The sequence below is a fragment of the Pristiophorus japonicus genome, chromosome 18 (assembly GCF_044704955.1).
Source record: "Pristiophorus japonicus isolate sPriJap1 chromosome 18, sPriJap1.hap1, whole genome shotgun sequence".
In the NCBI taxonomy this organism is placed as follows: domain Eukaryota; kingdom Metazoa; phylum Chordata; class Chondrichthyes; family Pristiophoridae; genus Pristiophorus; species Pristiophorus japonicus.
This window is the reverse complement of record NC_091994.1, coordinates 34,122,275-34,149,104: the sequence shown is the minus strand read 5'-3', so window position 1 is coordinate 34,149,104 and position 26,830 is coordinate 34,122,275. Positions and strand designations below refer to the sequence as shown.

General features: G+C 46.8%; 1 protein-coding gene across 1 annotated transcript in view; it reads left to right on the top strand.

The window, feature by feature from the left end:
* The window catches only part of tmprss9 (transmembrane serine protease 9), a 42,338-nt gene extending 18,470 nt beyond the window's left edge, over positions 1-23,868 (top strand). The window contains exons 7-13 of the mRNA XM_070860850.1: positions 1,142-1,278; positions 4,626-4,869; positions 14,662-14,778; positions 16,346-16,517; positions 17,407-17,672; positions 18,615-18,751; positions 23,422-23,868. Of these exons, the coding sequence (XP_070716951.1) occupies positions 1,142-1,278; positions 4,626-4,869; positions 14,662-14,778; positions 16,346-16,517; positions 17,407-17,672; positions 18,615-18,751; positions 23,422-23,580 (1,232 nt within the window). The 3' untranslated portion in view covers positions 23,581-23,868. The remainder of the gene's footprint in view (positions 1-1,141; positions 1,279-4,625; positions 4,870-14,661; positions 14,779-16,345; positions 16,518-17,406; positions 17,673-18,614; positions 18,752-23,421) is intronic.
* The last annotated feature ends 2,962 nt before the right edge of the window (positions 23,869-26,830 follow it).

The window sequence follows — 26,830 nt, the reverse complement described above, 5'->3', positions numbered from 1 at the left end:
TCTCGAGTGCCACAGGACCCTGCCACAGGCTCTGCGGTTCTGAGTTGGACTGAGGAATGGTTCTCGCTCCTCATCAGCACAATCTGCCCATTGTTCCTTGTCTTGCTTGCCTGCCCCCATCCCTTGCTTTCACCTGTGAGCTTAACAATTGAAATAATTTCCGCCTTACTGTCTGGACTGAGCAAATCCCCGTGGAACTCCACTGGTCACTGCACTCGACATACCTCCTCCATTCATTAGCATTTTGCAGCCTACTTTAAAAATATCAAATGTGTATTGTCTTTGTGAAAAGTGTAACAGTAACTATCATCATTGACAGTCCCTCGGAATTGAGGAAGACTTGCTTCCATTCTAAAAATGAGTCCTTTGGTGGCTGAACAGTCCAATACGAGAACCATAGTCCCTGTCACAGGAGGGAGAGATAGTCGTTGAGGGAAGGGGTGGGTGGGACTGGTTTGCCGCACGCTCTTTCCGCTGCCTGCGCTTGGTTTCTGCATGCTCTCGACGATAAGACTCTCGGTGTTCAGCGCCCTCCCGGATGCACTTCATCCACTTAGGGCGGTCTTTGGCCAGGGACTCCCAGGTGTCAGTGGGGATGTTGCATTTTATCAAGGAGGCTTTGAGGGTGTCCTTGAAATTTTTCTGCTGCCCACCTTTGGCTCGTTTGCCGTGAAGGATTTCCGAGTAGTGCACTTGCTTTGGGAGTCTCGTGTCTGGCATGCGAACAATGTGGCCTGCCCAGTGGAGCTGATCAAGTGTGGTCAGTGCTTCGATGCTGGGGATATTGGCCTGGTCGAGGACTAACGTTGGTGCGTCCGTCCTCCCAGGGGATTTGCAGGATCTTGCGGAGACTTCGTTGGTGATATTTCTCCAGGCAGGTCCATGTGACATGCTGCTACCCAGAAAGCACTGCAGGAATGAGACATGGCCTCTCTATGGCAACGTATCTTATAATTTGGATTTCATTGCCCTATAGCAGCATAGCGTTTACAACACATGATGCGGAACAGTTTGTCGATGAACTGTACTGAGCTGGAAATGTATTCCAAATTCTGGTACAGACATCACTTTTCACGGCGTACACCAGCTGCTGCTTCAGTTTCAATTCACCCGTTTTCTTATTTTTCTGTTTCTGTCACAGCTTCTTTGCCCATCACTCTGCAGAAAGCCACCGTTCAGATAGTCAATCAAAGTGAATGTACCAAACTCTACAGTGACCCTGTAACTCCACAAATGATCTGTGCCGGATACATAAATGGCCAAGTGGATTCCTGTCAGGTCAGTGATGTGACCCAGTCTAAGAAGATGTCTCAAGTTCTGCTCTCATCAGACAGTAGCCACTGCAGTTGTTTATTATTTGCATGTGTGGATTTGTTTATCCAAAGTGGGGCCTTTTGGATGACCAGGTTTCACACATTGCCTTCCACCTTTGGGACCAGGAACTGAATCTAGCCCAGGCTGAGGAGACAAATGTTTCCCTCTGGTTGCAATGGTCCTGAATGAATATCAATCGCAATTGATGTGTAACTAGCCAACTAAATCAGATTTGTACAGATTATAACAAATCTAATTTACTTACACTTTAATATCACGGCTTTAAACTATTTTGGTAAATACTATATACTACAACAGGTCTCTCTCACTCCACTTCTCCACCCCCCCCCCCCCCTCCCAACATCCGTCTCCTCTCCCACCGACCATCTCCTCCCCCCACGCACCCCCCACACCGATGCTAAAGTTTCAACCCCCTCAAAGAATTCGGATTAGCACTCTCGGAAGGAAGTGGTGTGCTCAACCAAGCGTTCCACTTCCTTCTTGGAGCACCAACAAGGCAGACGCCTCAGCAGCGCTGCACATTGGGCCATGCATTGCTGCTGCATCCAAGGGGCCCTTACCCTCCATTAAAAGGAAGGGCACACTTCAGGATTGTCAAATTAAAAAGGACCTACCTGGACCACCTAGGGAGCAGAGGTGCCGCGCGATCAGCCCGGCAGTCAAACAGAATGCCGTGCTGAGCGATCGCTGACAGGACCCCGTGAAGAAAATGAAGCAGCACTGTGAAAACCAAGGTAATTTTTTTTTTTTTTTTTTTTTTTTTGTTCACTTACCTTGACCGCCTCACTTTTAATTATCGTTCCGGTAACGGCTGGTTGCCCAATCCACGCCTCCTGCAGCTGACGGTGTTTTCGCCCGGCGCTGCTGCAGGGGGCAAAAGTCAATTTCGGGGCTGGGGCGCTAATGGGGCAATGACGTCACGATCTCATGATGCAGGAGATCAGAGCGCAAAACCGTAGTACCGCTGTTAAATTCCCGTCCAATATGGCAGGAGTCGTTGTCAGCAATGCGCCCAGTCGGTGATGCATTTCACCCCCAGTGTTTGCATCTGGGGAGATGCTGCCAGTGAGTTGTCCCCCTGTGAAGTAGATTCCTTTGCCCCACTTCCTGTTGCACCTCTACTCACATATTTACCTCCCTGGATCACTGGGGAGGGGAGCTGTGTCTGTGAAATGGGCAAGTTTGGCTGATGTCTTTGACGATGTTTCACGTTTTGTAATCCAGCTCATGTATGCTGCATACAACACCACAGAAATCACCGTCCAGAGGCAATGTCAGGGCAACGATCACTTTCAAGTCCCATTTAAAAATGCCAACATTTGGATGCAGTGCAGATTATGCCTGTATCTGGCGCTGTGTTGGGACTTTACCAAGATCACATAACATTAGTCCAAAAACACATCAGAAACAGCCGATGTTTTGTGTCTCTGCAAGTATCAAAGCCAATGGGTACTTGTGTAGGAACATGTTTATAATTCCTCCTCATTGCAAGTTTGTTGAGGCAAATTGGCAAGCCCTTGGACAGTTTGTTGTTTCTCATTTTGAGCAATTGATTCACCAACTATTCACCATGGCATCTATTCCTTCCCTTCCCTTCCCTCCTCACCCCGCTGAATGCGTTTAGCGTGCCAGCAGTACCCTGCTCTCCTCACTGATTAACTGTAGCATGCCCCAACTCCCTTCCCTAACCCCCTCCTCCTCACTCTGATCCTCTCCTCCTTTTCCCTTTCATCTCCCTCACCCCTCCCATCTCTGCCCTTCTCCCCTGCCTCCTCTCCACCCTCCTCCTTCTACTCCCCTCCTTTCCCTTTCCCCATCCTCTCCATCTACCATCCTCCACTCATTCCCCTCCTCTTCCCCCTTCTGTTTATCTACCTCATCCTCCTCTCCTTTCCCTCTGGTGTGATATCTTTACTTGGGCTGGGCTATTACACTCTAGACTTCAAAAAAAAATCTGAACTCCAATCAAAAATGGGTTGGGAAAAAATTCTCATAAGCAATTAGATGTGGCAATCGGGGGGGGGGGGAGGGGGGGTTGGAGTCTTTCTGGATGGATGAATTAAGATGGGCTGAATGGCCTTTCTCATCTATAATGATCTTGTGACAGGTGATCATAGGAATTTACAGCACAGAAGGAGGGCATTCGGCCCATCATGTCTGCGACGGTCGAAAAAGAGCTATCCAGCCTAGTCCCACTTTCCAGCCCCATGTCTGTAGCCCTGTAGCTTACGGCACTTCAAATGCATTTAAAAATCGTTCAGACTATTATCTGAATGGTGACAGATTAGGAAAAGGGGAGGTGCAACGAGACCTGGGTGTCATGGTACATCAGTCATTGAAGGTTGGCATGCAGGTACAGCAGGCGGTTAAGAAAGCAAATGGCATGTTGGCCTTCATAACGAGGGGATTTGAGTACAGGGGCAGGGAGGTGTTGCTACAGTTGTACAGGGCATTGGTGAGGCCACACCTGGAGTATTGTGTACAGTTTTGGCCTAACCTGAGGAAGGACATTCTTGCTATTGAGGGAGTGCAGCGAAGGTTCACCAGACTGATTCCCGGGATGGTGGGACTGACCTATGAAGAAAGACTGGATCAACTGGGCTTGTATTCACGAGTTCAGAAGAATGAGAGGGGACCTCATAGAAACGTTTAAAATTCTGATGGGTTTCGACAGGTTAGATGCAGGAAGAATGTTCCCAATGTTGGGGAAGTCCAGAACCAGGGGTCACAGTCTAAGGATAAGGGGTAAGCCATTTAAGACCGAGATGAGGAGAAACATTTTCATCCAGAGAGTGGTGAACCTGTGGAATTCTCTACCACAAAGTTGTTGAGGCCAATTCACTAAATATATTCAAAAAGGAATTAGATGTAGTCCTTACTACTAAGGGGATCAAGGGGTATGGTGAGAAAGCAGGAATGGGGTACTGAAGTTGCATGTTCAGCCATGAACTCATGAATGGCGGTGCAGGCTAGAAGGGCCGAATGGCCTACTCCTGCACCTATTTTCTATGTTTCTAAACTGCTATTATAAACTCGTCCAGTTTAAGAAAAGATTTTGCACACACTGGAAGTGACACCCAAGTTCGTTATAACCCATCCCCAGACATTTTTGCATATTACCGTATTTTAATTTTTGACATCACTAAGGGTGAACAGTCCACAAATTCTACTTGCTGCCTGGAAATCGTTCTTTGCCAGCTCATTCCAACCTGCACAGAAACAAATCACAAACAGTGAATATACGTTTCAGGATGTATAATGATTCCTGGTCTGTATTCCCTTTTTCTCAGGGTGATTCTGGTGGCCCGATGGTTTGTGAGGAGTCACCAGGCAAATGGTTCCTGGCTGGTATCGTGAGCTGGGGAGAAGGCTGTGGTCGACCAAACAAACCTGGCATCTACACGAGAGTGACCACAATCCAGGACTGGGCCCAGCACACGATGTTGCAGTCTAATGCAATTACTCCTCTTGCGAAGACCACTGAACAGGCCCCTTCAGTAAACAGAAGCACCACTGTCTTCAATGCACGAAAAGGTGGGTGTTCTCACTGATCACTGTCTGTAGGGGTGGGGGGATCAGATTGACCACTGTGCAAATTTCTGGAGGCTAGTGTGTGTGTGTGTGTGTGTGTTATAGAGAGGAGCAGGGTCAGACTCTGGGCAGTGATGGTGTTTTGTGTGTGTTACGTTACAGAGAGGGGTGGGATCAAGTTACTGGTCCAGTGCCTGACATTTCTCCGCATGGTGTGTCATGTATCTTACATTATTATATATAACTGTATCCTAACATGCTATACATGACTGTAATAAGATATGACCTGTAACCACCAGCATACCTTACCATCAGGGGTGCACTTGCAAGAGACAGGTATATAAGGGCAGGTCTCAGGCAAGTGCAGCATTCCAGAGCTGTGAAATAAAGGTGCAGGTCCAGAGTGACCTTGACTTCACTACATGCCTCGTGTGAATCTGTACTGAGGGGACAGGACTTTACAGTGGCGACGGGTTACGGGATTACAGAATCCACAGAATGGCGAACAACGGATCAGATGAAAAGTACAATGCGAGAGACAATTGGGAGGACTTTATAGAAAGGCTCCAGCAAAGATTTGTAACCAAAGACTGGTTAGGCGACGATAAGGCAGACAAGAGAAGAGCCCATCTCTTGACCAGCTGTGGCTCGAAAACATACGCTTTAATGAAGGATCTGTTGGCACCCGAGAAACCAGCAAGCAAGTTGTTTGAAGAATTGAGCACACTGGTAAAGACCACCTGAAGCCAGCGAGCAGCCTACACATGGCCAGACACAGGTTCTACAACTACAGACGCTGTGTGGGCCAGAGCATACCCGACTTTGTGGCGGAACTTCGGAGGTTGGCTAGTTTATGTGAGTTCTCCGATGAACTGAGGAGAGAAATGCTGAGAGACTTTTTCATTGAAGGAATAGGCCACGCAGGCATATTCCGAAAGCTCATAGAGACCAAGAACCTGACCTTAGAGGCAGCAGCACTGGTTGCACAGACATTCTTGGTAGGGGAAGAAGAAACGAGGTTGATTTACAATGCAGGTACGACAACTAACGAAATATTGGAACAAGAAGTTCACAGCACTAAACAAGCTGCTACCCCCACACACAGACAAAACCGGGAGAACAGGTTCTAGACTTCAGGCAGAAGCCATCAAGGGCCACAGGAATGGCCGTTCACACCTCATCAACCCACAATGCGAGCAATCAACTACAAACTGAGAGAAGCTCAAGAGAGATCAGCCAGACGCAGCTCATTCTTTGGAAACTCTTTGAACAATGGAACAGGTCTGTGCTGGAGGTGTGGGGGTGGGCACTCGGCAAGGGGATGTCGATTTCAGCAGGCTGTTTGCAGAAATTGTGAATACACAGGGCATTTGGTCCGCATGTGCAAAAAAACAGCAGCTCGGCTGGTATACAAATCGGATGGGTCGGAAAGCGGACCAGAAGATGGTAGGGACAGTACCCGGGACACTGGTGTACAGTGGGTCAACATGATCAATGGCCGCTGCTCCTACAACAGGACACCTCCTATAATGATGAGGGTCCTACTCAACGGGATATCTGTCAACATGGAGCTGGATACGGGAGCGAGTCAATCTCTCATGGGCGCTCAACAATTTGAACAACTGTGGCCGCATAACAGAGACAGACCAAAACTCACAAGGGTCAACACCAAACTAAGGACCTGTACGAAAGAAATCGTACCAGTCCTCGGCAGCGCCATGCTCTCTGTCACACACAAAGGGACAGTGACCCGACTTCCCCTGTGGATTGTCCCCGGAGACCTCCCAGCACTGCTGGGGAGAAACTGGCTGGCAAAACTAAACTGGAAATGGGATGATGTCCATGCCATGTCATTAGAGGAACGGACCTCCTGCTCAACAGTTATAAAGCGATTTGAACATCTCTTTCAGCCAGGTGTGGGCACTTTCAAAGGGGCCAAAGTCAAAATCTACATCACACAGGATGCTAGACCGGTCCATCACAAGGCCAGAGCTGTACCCTATGTGATGAGGGAAAAGATTGAACATGAACTAGACAGGCTTCTGCGGGAAGGCATTATAATCACCTGTGGAATTTAGCGACTGGGCAAGTCCCATCGTCCCAGTCATGAAGCCCGATGGATCCGTACGAATCTGTGGGGACTACAAATCTACCATAAACAGAGTCTCCCTACAGGACCAGTACCCGCTGCCCAGAGCGGAGGACTTATTTGCCACATTGGCTGGAGGTAAACTTTTCTCAAAATTAGACCTCACATCTGCGTATATGACGCAAGAATTGACCGAGGAATCCAAGCTACTCACCACCATCAGCGCACATCGAGGCCTTTTCATGTACAATCGATGTCCATTCGACATCAGGTCGGCAGCTGCCATATTCCAGCGCAACATGGAGAGTCTGCTCAAGTCCATCCCAGGGACGGTTGTATTTCAAGACGACATACTTATCACAGGTAGGGACACCGACTCCCATCTCCGTAATTTGGAGGAAGTACTAAAGCGGTTGGATCGGGTAGGCCTACGAGTCAAGAAATCCAAGTGCCTGTTTCTTGCACCCAAGGTTGAATTTTTGGGCAGAAGGATTGCCGCTGATGGAATCTGCCCAACAGAGTTCAAAACAGAAGCAATTTGCCTGGCACCCAGGCTCCAGACTGTCTCAGAACTGCGCACCTTTCTCTGGCTACTCCAATTATTTTGGGAACTTAATGCAGAACTTAAGCACGCTGCTGGAGCCTCTCCATGTGCTACTCAGAAAGGGGTGCGATTGGTTTTGTTGGGGATGCCCAGGAACGCGACTTCAATAAGGCCTGCAACCTTCTGTGTTCCAACAGTGTTTTGAGTTTCTTTGACCCAGGTAAAAAGCTAGTTCTCGCATGCGATGCGTTAGCGTATGTGGTCGGGTGCGTTTTGCAACATGTCAATAGTGCGGGCAAATTACAACCCATAGCTTGTGCCTCCAGGTCACTTTCGCGGGCGGAGCGCGGGTATGGAATGGTAGAGAAGGAGGTGCTCGCATGCGTGTATGGTGCCAAAAAGATGCACCAATACCTTTTTCGGGGCCAAGTTCGCGTTTAGAAACCGACCACAAGCCCCTCACGTCACTCCTATCCAAGAGCAAGGTAATCAATGCCTCAGTGCGAATTCAACGGTGGGCACTCATGCTGGCATCCTACAACTATACAACTGTGGTCATCCCCCTGCAAAACAGATACACTGCTTTGAGTACTGTTGGGGAGGATGACTCATCAGGGGAGGGCAGCAGCAGCCAAGTTCATGGCACCGTAGGTGGCTCTGCTGCAAAGGAGGGCAGGAAAAAGATTGGGAGCGCGATAGTGATGGGGGATTCGATGGTGAGGGGAATAGATAGGCGTTTCTGCAGACGCAACCGAGACTCCAGGATGGTATGTTGCCTCCCTGGTGCAAGGGTCAAGGATGTCTCGGAGCAGGTGCAGGACATTCTGAAATGGGAGGGAGAACAGCCAGTTGTCGTGGTGCACATTGGTACCAACGACATAGGTAAAAAAAGGGATGATGTCCTACGAAAAGAATTTAAGGAGCTAGGAGCTAAATTAAAAAGTAGGACCTCAAAAGTAGTAATCTCGGGATTGCTACCAGTGCCACGTGCTAGTCAGAGTAGGAATCACAGGATAGCGCAGATGAATACATGGCTTGAGCAGTGGTGCAGCAGGGAGGGATTCAAATTCTTGGGGCATTGGAACCGGTTCTGGGGGAGGTGGGACCAGTACAAACCGGACGGTCTGCACCTGGGCAGGACCGGAACCAATGTCCTAGGGGGAGTGTTTGCTAGTGCTGTTGGGGAGGAGTTAAACTAATATGGCAGGGGGATGGAAACCTATGCAGGGAGACAGAGGGAGACAAAAATGAGGCAAAAGCAAAAGACAGAAAGGAGATGAGGAAAAGTGGAGGGCAGAGAAACCCAAGGCAAAGAACAAAAAGGGCCACTGTACAGCAAAATTCTCGAAGGACAAAGGGTGTTAAAAAAGCAAGCCTGCAGGCTTTGTGTCTTAATGCAAGGAGTATCCGCAATAAGGTGGATGAATTAACTGTGCAAATAGATGTTAACAAATATGATGTGATTGGGATTACGGAGACGTGGCTCCAGGATGATCAGGGCTGGGAACTCAACATCCAGGGGTATTCAACATTCAGGAAGGATAGAATAAAAGGAAAAGGAGGTGGGGTAGCATTGCTGGTTAAAGAGGAGATTAATGCAATAGTTAGGAAAGACATTAGCTTGGATGATGTGGAATCTATATGGGTAGAGCTGCAGAACACTAAAGGGCAAAAATCGTTAGTGGGAATTGTGTACAGACCTCCAAACAGTAGTAGTGATGTTGGGGAGGGCATCAAACAGGAAATTAGGAGTGCATGCAATAAAGGTGCAGCAGTTATAATGGGTGACTTTAATATGCACATAGATTGGGCCAGCCAAACTGGAAGCAATACGGTGGAGGAGGATTTCCTGGAGTGCATAAGGGATGGTTTTCTAGACCAATATGTCGAGGAACCAACTAGGGGGGAGGCCATCTTAGACTGGATGTTGTGTAATGAGAGAGGATTAATTAGCAATCTCATTGTGCGAGGCCCCTTGGGGAAGAGTGACCATAATATGGTGGAATTCTGCATTAGGATGGAGAATGAAACAGTTAATTCAGAGACCATGGTCCAGAATTTAAAGAAGGGTAACTTTGAAGGTATGAGGCATGAATTGGCTAAGATAGATTGGCTAATGATACTTAAGGGGTTGACTGTGGATGGGCAATGGTAGACATTTAGAGACCGCATGGATGAATTACAACAATTGTACATTCCTGTCTGGCGTAAAAATAAAAAAGGGAAGGTGGCTCAACCGTGGCTATCTAGGGAAATCAGGGATAGTATTAAAGCCAAGGAAATGGCATACAAATTGGCCAGAAATAGCAGCGAACCTGGGGACTGGGAGAAATTTAGAACTCAGCAGAGGAGGACAAAGGGTTTGATTAGGGCAGGGAAAATGGAGTACGAGAAGAAGCTTGCAGGGAACATTAAGGCGGATTGCAAAAGTTTCTATATGTATGTAAAGAGAAAAAGGTTAGAAAAGACAAACGTAGGTCCCCTGCAGTCAGAATCAGGGGAAGTCATAACGGGGAACAAAGAAATGGCAGACCAATTGAACAAGTACTTTGGTTCAGTATTCACTAAGGAGGACACAAACAACCTTCCGGATATAAAAGTGGTCAGAGGGTCTAGTAAGGAGGAGGAACTGAGGGAAATCTTTATTAGTCGGGAAATTGTGTTGGGGAAATTGATGGGATTGAAGGCCGATAAATCCCCAGGGCCTGATGGACTGCATCCCAGAGTACTTAAGGAGGTGGCCTTGGAAATAGCGGATGCATTGACAGTCATTTTCCAACATTCCAATGACTCTGGATCAGTTCCTATCGAGTGGAGGGTAGCCAATGTAACCACACTTTTTAAAAAAGGAAGGAGAGAGAAAGCAGGGAATTAGCCTGACCTCAATAGTGGGTAAAATGATGGAATCAATTATTAAGGATGTCATAGCAGCGCATTTGGAAAATGGTGACATGATAGGTCCAAGTCAGCATGGATTTGTGAAAGGGAGATAATGCTTGACAAATCTTCTGGAATATTTTGAGGATGTTTCCAATAAAGTGGACAAAGGAGTACCAGTTGATGTGGTATATTTGGACTTTCAGAAGGCTTTCGACAAGGTCCCACACAGGAGATTAATGTGCAAAGTTAAAGCACATGGGATTGGGGGTAGTGTGCTGACGTGGATTGAGAACTGGTTGTCAGACAGGAAGCAAAGAGTAGGAGTAAATGGGTACTTTTCGGAATGGCAGGCAGTGATTAGTGGGGTACCGCAGGGTTCTGTGCTGGGGCCCCAGTTGTTTTCATTGTACATTAATGATTTAGACGAGGGGATTAATTGTAGTATCTCCAAATTTGCGGATGACACTAAGTTGGGTGGCAGTGTGAGCTGCGAGGAGGATGCTATGAGGCTGCAGAGTGACTTGGATAGGTTAGGTGAGTGGGCAAATGCATGGCAGATGAAGTATAATGTGGATAAATGTGAGGTTATCCACTTTGGTGGTAAAAACAGAGAGACAGACTATTATCTGAATGGTGACAGATTAGGAAAAGGGAAGGTGCAACGAGACCTGGGTGTCATGGTACATCAGTCATTGAAGGTTGGCATGCAGGTACAGCAGGCGGTTAAGAAAGCAAATGGCATGTTGGCCTTCATAGCGAGGGGATTTGAGTACAGGGGCAGGGAGGTGTTGCTACAGTTGTACAGGGCCTTGGTGAGACCACACCTGGAGTATTGTGTACAGTTTTGGTCTCCTAACTTGAGGAAGGACATTCTTGCTATTGAGGGAGTGCAACGAAGATTCACCAGACTGATTCCCGGGATGGTGGGACTGACCTATCAAGAAAGACTGGATCAACTGGGCTTGTATTCACTGGAGTTCAGAAGAGTGAGAGGGGACCTCATAGAAACGTTTAAAATTCTGACGGGTTTGGACAGGTTGGATGCAGGAAGAATGTTCCCAATGTTGGGGAAGTCCAGAACCAGGGGTCACAGTCTAAGGATAAGGGGTAAGCCATTTAGGACCGAGATAAGGAGAAACTTCTTCACCCAGAGAGTGGTGAACCTGTGGAATTCTCTACCACAGAAAGTAGTTGAGGCCAATTCACTAAATATATTCAAAAGGGAGTTAGATGAAGTCCTTACTACTCGGGGGATCAAGGGGTATGGCGTGAAAGCAGGAAGGGGGTACTGAAGTTTCATGTTCAGCCATGAACTCATTGAATGGCCTGCTCCTGCACCTATTTTCTATGTTTCTATACCATAAGGCACAGACAACTGTGCCGACGCGCTCAGCAGGCTACCCCTGGCGACCACAGAAGGGTCTGACGAACAGGACTGTGAGATAGTCATGGCAATCAATGCCTTTTGAGTCCACAGGTTCGCCCATGACGGCTCGCCAAATCAGAGCCTGGATGGCCAGCGACCCCACGTTATCCTTAGTAAAAAGATGTGTCCTAACCAGTGACTGGGCAGAGGTTTGCGATGCCTGCCCCGAGGAATTAAAACCCTTTCACAGGTGCATGCATGAGCTATCACTACAAGCACACTGCCCAATGTGGGGCAGCCGAGTAGTCATACCTCTGCGAGGCAGAGAGGCATTTGTCCGGGAGCTCCACCGCGAGCACCCGGGGATCATTCTCATGAAGGCCATAGCCAGATTCCACGTCTGGTGGCCTGGTATTGACGCGGACCTGGAGCTCTGCGTCCGAAGGTGCACCATTTGTGCCCACTCAGCAATGCCCCCAGGGAGGCTCCACTGAGCCCCTGGCCTACCAAACCGTGGTCGCGGGTGCACGTAGACTATACGGGCCCATTCATGGGCAAAATGTTCCTCGTAGTTGTAGATGCATTTTCAAAGTGGATTGAATGCACCATTTTAAACTCGAGCACAACCTTCACCACTGTGGAGAGCCTCGCAACCATGTTTGCAACACACGGAATCCCTGACATATTGGTCAGTGACAATGATCCGTGCTTCACCAGCGCAGAATTCTAAGACTTTATAATTGACCACGGCATAAATCACATCAAGACGGCACCGTTCAAGCCGGCCTCCAACGGCCAGGCGGAGAGAGCAGTGCAAATCATTAAACAAGGCATGCTTAAAATCCAAGGTCCCACGCTGCAGGGTCGCCTGTTGCGACTGCTGCTGGAATACAGATCTCGTCCGCACTCATTGACTGGGATCCCTCCGCGCAACTGTTGATGAAAAAGACTTTAAAAACAAGGCTCTCGTTAATCCTCCCAGACATGCACGAAATCGTTGAGGCAAAGCGCCGTAAGCTGACTGAGTACCATGACAGAAATTCGAGGGGGAGATGGAATGAGATAGGGGACAAAGTGTTTGTACTAAACTATGGCAGGGGTCCCAAATGGTTTGCAGGAACAGTAACGGGCAAGGAAGGAAACGGGCTACTGGTAGTCAAATGGACAATGGCAAAACCTGCCGGAGGTATGTAGACCAAGTCAAAAGCAGATTTACCAACAACACTGCGGAACCAGAGGCAGATTACAATGTTGAACTCGCACCACATCTGGTGGACAGACAGAGGGAACAACCTGAGGAAAGGGCAATCCCAACAGACAGCCCAGGCGAATCAATAACAATCACACCAATTGAAACAGACAGCCCAGGCGAGATACCAGCAACCACACCCAAAGAAAAACAGACACCAAGGCAAACAACTGAACCACAACTCAGACGCTCCACGCGAGAGCGTAGACCACCTGAGAGACTGAACCTATAAAGACAATAAGACCTTTGGGGAGGGTGATGTCATGTATCTTACATTATTATATATAACTGTATCCTAACATGCTATACATGACTGTAATAAGATATGACCTATAACCACCAGCATACCTTACCACCAGGGGTGCACTTGCAAGAGGCAAGTCTCAGGCAAGTGCAGGATTCCAGAGCTATGAAATAAAGGTGCAGGTCCAGAGTGACCTTGACTTGACTTCACTACATGCCTTATGTGAATCTGTACTGAGGGGATAGGACTTTACATGGTGAGTTCCTGATTTCAAGTGGGCAGTTCCTCCTTCTCTAACCCTTCCCTGATTATCCACTGGTTGGAGGGAAATCCTGTTCAGGACCACTGCTTAATGCAATTTACATTGTGGGCCTGATCCTGGCACTTCGCATGGGCCACACTCAGCAAAAGTTACTTGGACACTGGGGTAGAAATTGGTCTGCATTTTGCCAGTTTTCTTTGGTGTAAAACGGGTGCAATGTATTGTAATTCTGGGCATGAGGTCTTGTGCCTAATTGGCGCTTAGTGTTTTTAGATATCCCTGGTAGCTGCCTGAAATCAATGTTGGATTAATTTAAATATGCCTGTTTCAGGACCCTTCTGCAGAATGTGTGAGCCGTGTGAACTCCGACATATTTTGTCCAGTTCAACATCGGTCCATAAAGTTGTACTCGGCTCTCCTTCATCTCCTCCATGTATTGGAGCTTGGGATGCTCCCTGAGCACAGTGAGAATCTTCAGTCTCTATCCCCTTTCACCCACCAGTGGAAACAATCTTTCATTATTTACCCACAGTAAAGTCCCCAGGTTTCACTCACCCTTTTACTGGCTGCACCTCTCTCAATGCCGCTCCCACTCACCATATTGCTGCTGTTCCTCCCGGCTGTGCAGGAAATGCTGGGCCCCAAGCCTGCCTCCACCTCATTCCTCTTTTCCCCAGTTTCCCTTTTCCCCCCCCTTCATTGGGTGAGGATAAGATTGGGCTCAGCTTCAATACCCACCAATGTTCCCGTTAAGCTGTGAAGCCATGCAACGGCCTGGAGGTCCCGTGCAGGCTGCTCACTTTTTTGTGGCAAAAACCGCACATGCACGAAAATGTGAATGGGCCTGTGCACCAAAAAAAATTAAGAGGGAACATTGCTCCCGACACTGACTGTTTCGGCTCATGTGTGAGGATAGCCACTCTTGACCAATGAACCGTACACGGTTCCAGCGAGAGTAAGTGCCTTCAGGAAAGGAAGGGAGAGGACGAACTGGTACACCGAAAACAATCAGACAAAAAATAAACACAGTCTACAATCACCCTCCCTCCCCCGGCTTGAGGAGGGGTCTGAGAGAAAACAAAATGGCCGACTGCCGAGATTAGCTCTGTGATCAGGTGTTGCGTAACAACCTCGGATTACTGTTGTTGTTCCATCTTCTAGAAGTTCAATGTACAGCCTCCACTTTCAAGTGCTCTGACAACAGTTGTATCGACAAACACAACGCAGAGTGTGATGGTGTCACAGACTGTGCCACAAGATCTGACGAGACAAACTGCAGTAAGTACACTCTCTTACAGGGCAAATGCTTGTAGTTTGGGGCAAAAAGTCTGTTCCTGATAACAAAGGCCCATCACTGACCATCCTGCACAGTGACTGCAATATACAGGCCTGCACTCCGAGGTGTTGGAAACAACTGAAAAAAAATAAAGATTTGCATTTATATAGCAACTTTCAGGACGTCCTAAAGCAATTTACAGCCAATGAAGTACTTTTTAAATAGTAGTCACTGTTGTAATGTTGGAAACGCAGCAGCCAATCTGTGCACAGCAAGGTCCCACAAACAGGAATGTGATCATGACCAGATAATCTGTTTCAGTGATGTTAATTGAGGGATAAATATTGGCCAGGACACTGGGGATAACACCCCTACTCTTCTTTGAAATAGTGCCATGGGATCTTTGATGCCCACCTGAGAGAGCAGACAGGGCCTCGCTTTAACATCTCATCTGAAAGACGGCACCTCCAACAGTACTGCACTGGTGTGTCAGTGAAGATTTTTGTGTTCAAGTCTCTGGAGTGGAACTTGAACCCACAACCTCCTGACTCAAGAGGCGAGGCTACTACCCACTGAGCTGCTACCCGGCTGAGATAGTTCTATTATTAAACTACTGAGGGCCGAGGGTAAAACTGCACTTTTCCGAGACCTCATAGGAACATAGGAGTAGGTCCATCAGCACCTCGAACCTGTTCCAACATTCCCTTAGGCTATGGCTGATCTGTATCTTAACTCCATTTACCCGCCTTGGTTCTGTAACCGTTAACACCCTTGGCTAACAAAAATCTATCAATCTCCCTTTTTAATTTTTCAATTGACCTCCAACCTCAACAGCTCTTTGTGGGGGAGAGTTGGAGCTTTCCATTGCCCCATGCATGAGAAAGACTGCTAGGTTGCATCGACTCCCCTGTTACATTACAGGGAAATCCAGTCAGTATTTCAAAAATAAAAGAGGAAATCGTGGATGTGTACAGCAAATCTGTCAGCACCTGAGAGACGCGACAGATTAATGTTTTTAAAAACTCTCCACCCTGATGTGTGCTTGTAATCTAATCAGATTGGATTTCCTCTTACTGCCCTCGCCCCCCCCCCCCCCCCCCTGTCCCACTGTACCTGCTCCTGTTCCTCAGACAGATGGTCGGTCGTTCTCACTCAGACATATCCTTCGTTCTCTCAGACACACCACCGCAAAACCTCACCACACACACACTGGGCATACCATCGCACACATCACTCGTGCACCCCATGCAAATCACTGCCCCACTATGCCCATCACTAGTGCACCGCCGCACACATCACCAAATGCATACTCTCATGCACACCACCGCTCCCTTGATCAGCCACATTGACCAGGCACATCACCAGTCATCACAGCACAGATCATGACACACATCAGCAATAGAGATTCTCGCATGCGAATACCTAACAAAAGCTTCAATGAACTGGTAAACACTGCGGTCTGGCGTTAGAGCTCCTTGCTGAATTTGGTTCAATCTGACTGGTGTTGGATGTTTCCGCTGAATTTTCAAGTACATTGAATCCTGTAACTGAAACCAGTTTTGTTTATAGATTGTGGAACAGCACCTCTAATGGTCGGCACGAGGATTGTGGGTGGAACGAGCAGCGCTCCTGGAGAGTTTCCCTGGCAAATCAGTCTGCAGTTATTGTACAATGGGCACGTGTGTGGAGGAACGCTAATATCTACCAACTGGGTGGTTACTGCCGCTCACTGTTTTTTAACGTACGTCAACAACTCTCAGACAGCACACTGTGCACTAACTGGTTCAGAAAGGATGATTTCACCTTGTAAAAAATAACTTGAGTACATGCAAACACACCCGTAGCCGTGAGCCCGCCCACACCACTGTACACACCAACCCATAACCAGTGTACATACACACCCATAGCAGTGTGCACTCATGTGCGTGCACGCACACAAACTTGTGCATGATTATAGCAATGTTGAGTTGTATAACTCCACTGTATTGGTGGTTTTTTAGTTTGTTTAAACTGCAGAAATATCATATTTTATGGTGTGAATATTGGAAACTCCAAACACCAATGCTATAAATATGGTCACAGAAAAGCTGCTCAGCACATTTCTCCAGCAGGAAGGTTAAAGACTACAACTCCGGCCTATACAGAGTGAGCTAATCGGAACCGGGACAATGACTACAATTGCCCTCAGTGCCCCTGATCAGCGAGGGGGAAATCAGCCTCTTTTGCTCACTATCCACTGGAAATGTCTTGTATGTGAGCATTAGGTGAAGGCAGGATCAGATTCGGGTGCAGTGCCACCCATGGTTGAATATCCTGTCTTGGCTCACGCAGAAGAACGGTCACTCGAGTCTGGTCCCGGCATCCTGTCAGTGTGGAACGTTACCCCAATAATAGTCAGCACCTACAGGCAAAGAGGGGCGGAAATTAGCAAAGACAATAGTAAGGAAAAACGTTTATTAGCTGATAATCCAGGGACAATATTGTGCTGTACGGGCAGGGGAGATACAGAGAGGGAGAGAAAATTAAATGAATACAATGGAAGTGCAATACATTTAAAATAAGGAAGTTTGCTAACCTGTGAATGTTTCCCGAACGACAAGCAGATGTTTGATTGACCTTTCCTTTTGCAGTCAGAAGGATTTGAATCGTTGGTTCGGTTACCTGGGAACACAACGGCGCTCAGGATTGCGTGGCACCAAAGTAATCTTCAAACGCATCATCATTCACCCCTCCTTCAGCTTCGCCAACCTGGATTATGATATTGCCCTACTGGAACTGGATAAGCCTGTCGCCCTCTCCAAAGTCATCCAGCCAGCCTGTGTACCCTCTTCCTCCCATAGATTTTCAGAGGGAATAAGATGTTATATATCAGGCTGGGGAACTACAGCAGAAGCAGGTAAGCAGCAACGCAGCACTTTATTGTATGTATCTGTACGCCTGAGCATTGTAGTGTATATGGGTTTGTGTATGATCATTCCTTTGCAATTGGCACATCGTCTGCTTTAGATGCAGTAATACGGCCGAGAGAGGGCGTCTGAGAGTACAAAAACATTGCAACTCAAATGTGAGAGAAACCGAGACAGATTGAGAGAGGAAAACATCGAGGCACCAAAAGAGGGAGACTTAAAGGAAGCAAAACAGAAAAACTGAAAAAGAGAAAGAGGAGATTCAAAATAGAGGAGGAAACAAAGAGGTCAAGAGAAATGAGAATGAGAGGGAGAGAGAAACATACAGAGAAGTACAGGACTCTGAGACACGGAACCAAGAGAGAAATGGTGAAAATGAGAGGAAAACCAAAAGAGAGAGAGACCGAGAAAAAGTTATACGGGAAAATGGCAAAACCAAGAAAGCGAAAAAGGAAGATTGTTTAATCAGGTCCTGGAGAGAGGAGCAATATATCAGCTGAAGCTAAATGGGCGAGGGAGGGTGCAGACAGAGTGAGGATTCCGCAGGCAGGAGGAAGAGGATGCTGGCATCGATAGCTGGGAAGATGCAAATGGTTGGCTCCAAGATTTACACTGCAAGATGCAATGGAATCCATTTGTGTTGTACAAATCATTTGCCTGAAAAGGTATTAAAATAGCCAGACAGGTGGGTTTGTATCTCAGAAGCTGCATTGACCGGAAGGTCTTTACTGCACTGGGTCGAAATGAAATATTTTGCGATAATTTTCACAAACGGGCATTTTTAGTAAATACCGAGGAAAGGTTGTAATAAAACTGGTTGCCCTTTTTCCATGCTCTATACAGGCTGCCGCCTGAGGTCCCGAAGAAGGAGCCTCAGTAACTTTATTTATTTTATAGAATTGACCAATTGCTGCACTCTGTGCTCTACGCAGGGTTTTTGTCTTATATGCTGAAGAAAGCTGAAGTAGACCTGATCAGTGATCGCTTGTGCCAAAAATTATATGGCTACCAGATCTCTCCCAGAATGTTTTGTGCCGGGAAAGTGAAAGGAGGAGTGGACACGTGCCAGGTAAGCTATCAAAGATCAATCTGCAGAGCGCGGGAAAGATGTTGCTGTACAAGGTAATGATAGAATGCTCCGAGCATTGGGAAAAATAGGAAATGGCACTATAGAGACTGATCCACTTGCTTCACTTTTAAGGTGTTTAGCATCCTTGAAAGTAGATAAATCACCAGGACCGGATGAAATATATCCGGCTACTAAAAGAAGCAAGGGAGGAAATTGCGGAGGCTCTGACCATCATTTTTCAATCTTCCCTGGCTACAAGAGTTGTGCTAGAGGATTGGCAAAAGACTGTGGAGGGATGTGATCGGGGCCCAGGGGAGGTGTGAGTTCGGGGCCAGGGGCCCAGGGGCAGCATGGGCCAGCCCACACTGCGATATGTATGCACACTAGGTCTGTGCAGCAGAGCCAATCTCCAGTCGTCTTGGTTAATCCTTGCCACTGGACCAAGACCTAGCTCTGTCAAGCTCATGTGATGGCTGGTGTGCAACGGCCACCACACATTAAAAAAATCCACAGGCATCTTCCACCCTTCAGGATGTAGTTCGGGTCCTTCATTCGAAACACCTGTGAACTCATCCTTTTTTGGCGTGGAAGCAAGTCATCCTTGTTTCGAGGGACCGCCTATGATGATGATGAGAGGATTGGAGAACTGCTAACGTTGTACCATTGTTTAAAAAGGGAGCAAGGGATAAACCGAGCAATTACAGGCCAGTTAGTTTAACCTCGGTGGTGGACAAATTACAGGAAATCAATTCTGAGGGATAGTATAAACCTTCATTTAGAAAGACCCAGATTAATCCAGGTTATTCAGCATGGATTTGTTCAGGGAAGGTCGTGTCTGACTAACTTGATTCAGTTCTTTAAGGAGGTAACAAGGAGGGTCGATGAGGGCAGTGCGCTTAATGTCGTTTACATGGATTTTAGCAAGGCTTTTGACAAGGTCCCACATGGTATTGCTGATCAAAAAAGTAAAGGCCCATGGGATCCAAGGGCAAGTGGCAAATTGAATCCAAAATTGGCTCAGTGGCAGGAAGCAAAGGGTAATGGATGAGGGGGGGCTTTTGTGACTGGAAGGCTGTTTCCAGTGGAGTTCCGCAGGGCTCAGTACTCGGTCCCTTACTTTTTGTAGTATATATTAATGATTTAGACTTAAATGTAGGGGGCATGATATAAAAATTGGCTATGTGGTTGACAGTGAGGAGGAAGGCTCCAGACTGCAGGAAGATATTAGAAACTTACAGCATAGAAAGAGGCCATTTCGGCCCATCGTGTTCGCGCCGGCCGACAAAGAGCCACAGGGTCAGTTGGGCAGAAAAGTAGCAAATGGAATTCAATCCGGAGAAGTGTGAGGTCATAGATTTTGGGAGAGGCAACAAAGAAAGGGAATACACAATAAATGGGAGGATACTGAGGTGTAGAGGAACAGAGGAACCTTGGAGTATATGTCCACAAATCCTTAAAGGTAGCAGGACAGGTCGATAAGGTAATTAAAAAGACATACAGAATGCTTTCCTTAATTAGCTGAGGCAAGAATACAAGGGCAGGGAGGTTATGCTTGAACTGTATACAACACTAGTTAGGCCACAGCTTGAGTACTGCATACAGTTCTGTCACCACATTACAGGAAGGATGTGATTGTACTGGAAAGTGTGCAGAGGAGATTTATGAGGATGTTACCAGGACTGGAAAACTTTAGCTATCAGGAAAAATTGATAGGCTGGGGTTGTTTATCTTGGAACAGAGGAGGCTGAGGGGAAATTTAATTGAGCTGTATAAAATTGAGGAGCCTAGATAGAGTGGATAAGCAGGACCTATTTCCCTTAGCAGAGGGGTCAAAAACCAGGGGGCATAGATTTAAATTAGTTGGTGGAAGGATTAAAGGGGAGATGAGGAAATGCATCTTCACCCAGAGGGTGGTGGGAATCTGGAACTCACTGCTTGAAAGAGTGGTAGAGGCAGAAACCCCCATCACATCCAAGTACCTTTTTAAACGTGTACTTAGACCATAAGCTGCAGGGCTATAGACCTGGTGCTGAAAGGTGGGATTAGGCTAGGTAACTCTTTTTCGACTGTAACAGACACGAGTCCAAATGGCCTCCTTCTGTGTCGTAATTTTCTATGATTCTGAGACTGATCCGCTTGCTTCAGGATCCTGTTCGTGTCGAATCTGATGCACTTTTTCACATTGCAGATTCTTGAACAGTATATGTTCACGGTCGTTCTCAATGCCTGGACTGCATAGGCTAGCCCTGTGCCTATTAGATGCATTGCCTGACAGTGCAGTCCCTCTGTAACAGCTCTATGTGTCAGCATGGGGGGAGGGCACTGGCAGTCTTATCTCCCCAACTGCATGATGAATGCACGGAGATACCCAAGCAACAAGGACAAAAATAAAGAAGAGTATCACCAGTCCTGGACATGCTCTAATTTTTCGACCAGGTGATGGCTGTACACTGAAGCCCTGATTTTAACCTAACCAGTCTGGCCGGTTAGATACCTGTTTTACACCCTGCCCGTATCAATGGACAGAAAATCAGGCCCAGTAAAATGGGAATCCACATTCCCACTGGGCAGTTTAGGTTAAAATCGAGGCTTAAAGAACAGGCAGTATCCCTGGGGTCCAAATTAAAAATAAGGATGCTCGGAGTAAGAAGGAATAGAAAGAACAAACTTACATTTACCCATATTCATGTCCTCCGGATGTCTCAAAAGTACTTCGCAGCTAATGAATTATTTTTGCAGTGTAGTCACTGTTGTTCTGCAGGTAAATGTGGCAAGAATTTTGCACAGCAAGGTCCCACAATTGGCAAATGAATGAATAACCAGATAATCTGTTGGCCTGAACACCAAAAGAACTTCTTTGAGTAATATCATGGGATATTTTTTACGTCAACCTGAACAAGCGTTTGTTCTGATTAGCATCTCAGAAGTCAGGGGGAGCAATTCCACCTCGAGCAATTGAGTTGTGGGATCAATTGCCAGAGAATGATGTTGAAACAAACAGTAGAAATGGGGTCAAGAGACAATGAGTGCTTCTGGAGAGAGAAGGGATTGATGGGTATGGTGATGCACAGGTAGGTGGCTTGAGGCATATGGTGGGAAGGTTAGGATGAGGAATATGGTGAGAGGACACATAGATGGAGTTGAGGGATTTGATGAGAACGTGGGTATATGGGAGTGAGGGATGGATCGGTTGAGATATAAGCTGGGTAAATGAGGTTAATGGATATGGTGAGAGCTTGTGTCAATAGGATTGAGGGATATAATTAGAAGGTGGGTAGATGGGGCTGTGGGATACGATGGGAAAATGTGTAGATGGGGTTGATGTGATGAGAATGTGGGGCAATGGACATGGTGATAAGGTGAGTAGGTAAGGTTGCTAGATATGGTGAATAAATGGTATTGATGGTTATGGTGACAAGGTGGGTAGGTGAGGCTGATCTATGACAAGGGGGTAGGCTTATTGGGCCTATTTAACCTTTTCTTGAAAAATCTTACGTTGCAAGTCAGGAGATGCGGCTACAGGTGCAGCGTCCAAAATCCAGAATGTTCTGGAATCCGGACTCCGAATCGATCGGTGGCAGGGTCGTCCGGAATCCATAAAATGTTCCAGAATCCAGACCCGTCAACCCTGCTGACCTCAGGGTCCCGCTGCTGCCTGACCTTGGGCCTTGCCACATCGCCCCTTGCCTCGCCGCTGCTGCCCTTACCTCGGGGCCTCCTCGCCGGCCTGCCCGCCCAAACACCATCTCCGCGCGGGGGCCCGCCTGAATAGCTCCACCACGGCGGGGCCCGCCCGAACAGCTCCTCTTCAGCGGGGCCCGCCCAAACTCCACTCATTGCAGTCTTCAGAAGCCTTCCGATCGGCACCTCGCTCCCCAGGCTCGAAGCCTTCTGATCGGCACTTCGCTCTCTCCATCCTCGCCCCCCCCACCCCCCGCCATGGCTTGTTTTCTACCCGATCCCCTGTGTCCAGGTGCGGGACCGATTTTGCTGGTCAAAGCTACGACCCTTCAGCCCTGCTTCTAGACTTTCGGTGGCGGCATGCTAGTAACTAAAAAAGAGAGAACTTCTGAAATCCAACAAACTTCCATTTACTATGTTGACAGGTAAAAAGTTGAACTTTATTATTGATTTTCAGTGTTCTTGACTCCCTCCAAAATCTTTGATTTTAAAAACAATGCCGTCTTTCAGCGCCGATTTCTCAATGTGCGCTGGTTTTCTTAAGTGCCCAGAAGATTTTTCAGGAGTGGCCAGATATGCCGACCTTGGAGGAAAAAATTTTGGCAAAACTGTGAAAAATTATAAAAACCGGCGCAGACATGAGTGAACATGACGTAAAAAAAAACTGGCCTGGAAAAATTGTAACTAAATCAGTTATGCCGGCGCAGATCACTTGGGCAAAGTTTCCCCTATGTGTGGTGTGCAGTCAGTGCACGTGTTATACAGATATTCCACAGACAATTCGTCTCCAGGCCACTATCTAGTGTCTCTTAGTGACATGATCAGGGCACAAATGATCGAGATGTTGAAGCCTGTATGAAGGCGTTAAAGTGAGTTAACAGCGCAGCACAAGAGCAGTGCTCGACAGATCTGTGCTGAGACGGTAACTCAATCTGGAACATTTGCTCCTGCCTGCATTGTGTGTAATAATGGTGGGTTTGTTTTTACAGGGTGATTCTGGTGGCCCACTGGTGTGCAGGGAGTCCTCAGGAAAGTGGTTTCTGGTTGGAATTACAAGCTGGGGCGTCGGCTGTGCAAGAGCAAATTCACCTGGGGTCTACAGCAGAGTCACAGCACTTAGCAGCTTTATTAAAAACTATGTTTTCTGAAAGCTAAAAGGATCTGCCATTATTTCTGATTTAATCAAACACTGTTGGACTCGACTCTGGATGTGATCAAGTGTCACTGGGGCTGTGGGATTCCAATTCTCTTGATTTCAGACATCCTGTGATCTGCTCTCTCAGCCTTCAGTACAATTTCTACAATTATTTTATTTGTGAAGAGGATACAGATTTTAATGAAATGAGATGTACATGAACATGATCTGATAAGAGATATTTTAAACTGATCCTGAGTTTATGCTTATTGATTCTAATAAACCAATCAAGATGCTTGATGTCACACCATATGTTATCAATGAGTGCATAATAACCCAAATTCTGCCTATTGTCAGTGTCTGACTTACAGTACCTGCAAGTGTTTGAGCCTGAGCAGAGCTCAGTTTGCAGAAGGTATAACACAGGATACTTTTATATTTATATCTATTCTTTGTACAACACCAATTTTAACATCTCCTTAAAACTGCTTTTCCAAGACTTTGAATTCAGTAATGTCACAGTAGGAAGATACAAAATATACTATAGTCCAGTTCTTAAACACTAATAGCTAGAACTTTTGGTAACATTACGGATGAACTTTTAATGCATTCACATCAAGTTATTAACCTATCAAATAGCAGAGAGGAGTTTGTGCACATTAGGCACTTGTAGAATACATCACTGACTGTATTTTCAGGCTCATAAGAACCTCATAATCACAAAGTACAATCATACTGAGGGTTTTATAAGGCATAGGCTGGTACATTATCTTGTACATGTAGGATATACATTGACAAATGGTAGTTTACTGGGAGATGTGATTAATCACCTTGATTTGATTATGCTTCTGAATTCAAACATTTTTTTTCTATTCTGTAAGTTTCCAAATGATTGATACAAGCTAAGTGCTTATATGTTCCAGGATGTTTAACATTGTATTTGTATTAGTGCATTTCTTCAGTATTGCTCATTGTGTATATAAAGTATTGTTGAGTCAGCCTGGAAACCACTACTTCAGAGGAGGTAACAGGAGTTTGACACAGGGAGGTTAAAAGCTGGTGTTTGAAACAGGACAAGAATTCTTACAAATCCTGGCGTTTGGTCAGACAAAAGACTCCGTTTCACTCCCTTCTTGGAAGCTGCAATATGCTGGTACAGGATATTTTATCAGAAGCCTGAACACCAGGCCAGAAACTAGAACTTCCTTTATTGAATCGACAGCACAGAAGTGTGAAGTTTTACAGAAGTCAAGTAAGATGGTAAGATGGTAAATTAACAGAAGTAAAAAGGGCAATTGCTGAGGGCAAAGCAGCCAAACTTCTATGGTGTCTTTATACTAATAGTAGGAATATTACAAATAAAATGGAGAAACTAAAAGCACAAAGCAAGCTGGGTGGGATTGATCTGTTAGTGATTACAGAGACCTGCTGCAACCTAGGCTAGAATGAGAGCCAAATATACCAGGATATAGGATTCATAAAGATGGGGAAAATAGGAAAGGTTGGAGCAGCATTAATGAAGAACATCACCATAGTAATAGAAGTGGGATCTCTATGGACGGGAAAGAGATCTAAACACTGCCCTTAACTGGGTTAGCAGAGGATGTTAACTGCACGTGCAGATCAGGGTGTCTGTAAGAAGAAAACTGTGGTAAAAATGCGAGATTTAAACCTTCATAAAGATTAGGAGAGAAATAACACAAGAAAGGGAATTGGTTTACTGAGCGTATTCAGGATGGTTCGGTAAAGTAGTGTGTCACCAAGCTAAAAATGGAGCAAGCAAACCTCCATTTAGTAGCAAATAATGTACCAGGAATAAAAATCTGGTGATAAAGGTGGAGCGTGGGAATTGTTACAAGTTTTGGCTCCGCCTAACATATTCTCTCGGGTACAATCCTGTAAGGAGTTTGAGTATTTCCTATTTAGGGGTGTACCTATACTGTCCAATATCTAACTGTACAATGACATTAGCCAGGGGTGTAACAAAAGGAGCTCCGTGATCTGAATTGGATATTGTGTTTTCCGTAAGTGCCACCAAGTTCACATCTTCAGTCGATTTGAAAATGGACTGAATCACTGGGTGAAACAAGTCAAATACGATTTGTCAAGCTGCTTTATTTCACAGTACATGGACACACACAGTAACAGTCAAGGGAAACGCCACCTATCGAATTCAATCTTACTTCAACCCTCATAAACATGGAACAATTAATAAACCTTGTTTCCTGCCTGATTTATGGGTGACTTACTTGGATTTTTGTTATTATAGCTTGGAGCAGTGAGACCAGGATAACCCGGGACAGTGAGATCAGGATAACCCGGGGCCAGTGAGATCAGGATAACCCGGGACAGTATGATCAGGATAACCCGGGACAGTGAGATCAGGATAACCCGGGACAGTGAGATCAGGATAACCCGGGGACAGTGAGACCAGGATAACCCGGGACAGTGTGATCAGGATAACCCGGGACAGTGAGATCAGGATAACCCGGGGACAGTGAGACCAGGATAACCCGGGACAGTGTGATCAGGATAACCCGTGGACTGAGACCAGGATAACCCAGGACAATGTGATCAGTATAACCCGTGGACTGAGACCAGGATAACCCTGGACAGTGTGATCAGGATAATCCAGGACAGTGTGATCAGGATAACCCGGGACAGTGTGATCAGGATAACTCGGGACAGTGAGACCAGGATAACCCGGGACAGTGAGACCAGGATAACCCGGGACAGTGTGATCAGGATAACCCGGGTACTGAGACCAGGATAACCCAGGACAGTGAGACCAGGATAACCCGGGACAGTGAGATCAGGATAATCCAGGACAGTGTGATCAGGATAACCCGGGACAGTGAGACCAGGATAACCCGGGACAGTGAGACCAGGATAACCCGGGACAGTGAGATCAGGATAATTCAGGACAGTGTGATCAGGATAACCCGGGACACTGAGACCAGGATAACCCGGGGACAGTGAGACCAGGATAACCCGGGACAGTAAGATCAGGATAATCCAGGACAGTGTGATCAGGATAACCCAGGACAGTAAGACCAGGATAACCCGGGACAGTGAGAGCAGGATAACCCGGGACAGTGAGATCAGGATAACCCGGGACAGTGTGATCAGGATAACCCGGGACAGTGAGATCAGGATAACCCGGGGACAGTGAGACCAGGATAACCCGGGACAGTGAGACCAGGATAACCCGGGACAGTGAGACCAGGATAACCCGGGACAGTGTGATCAGGATAACCCGGGAC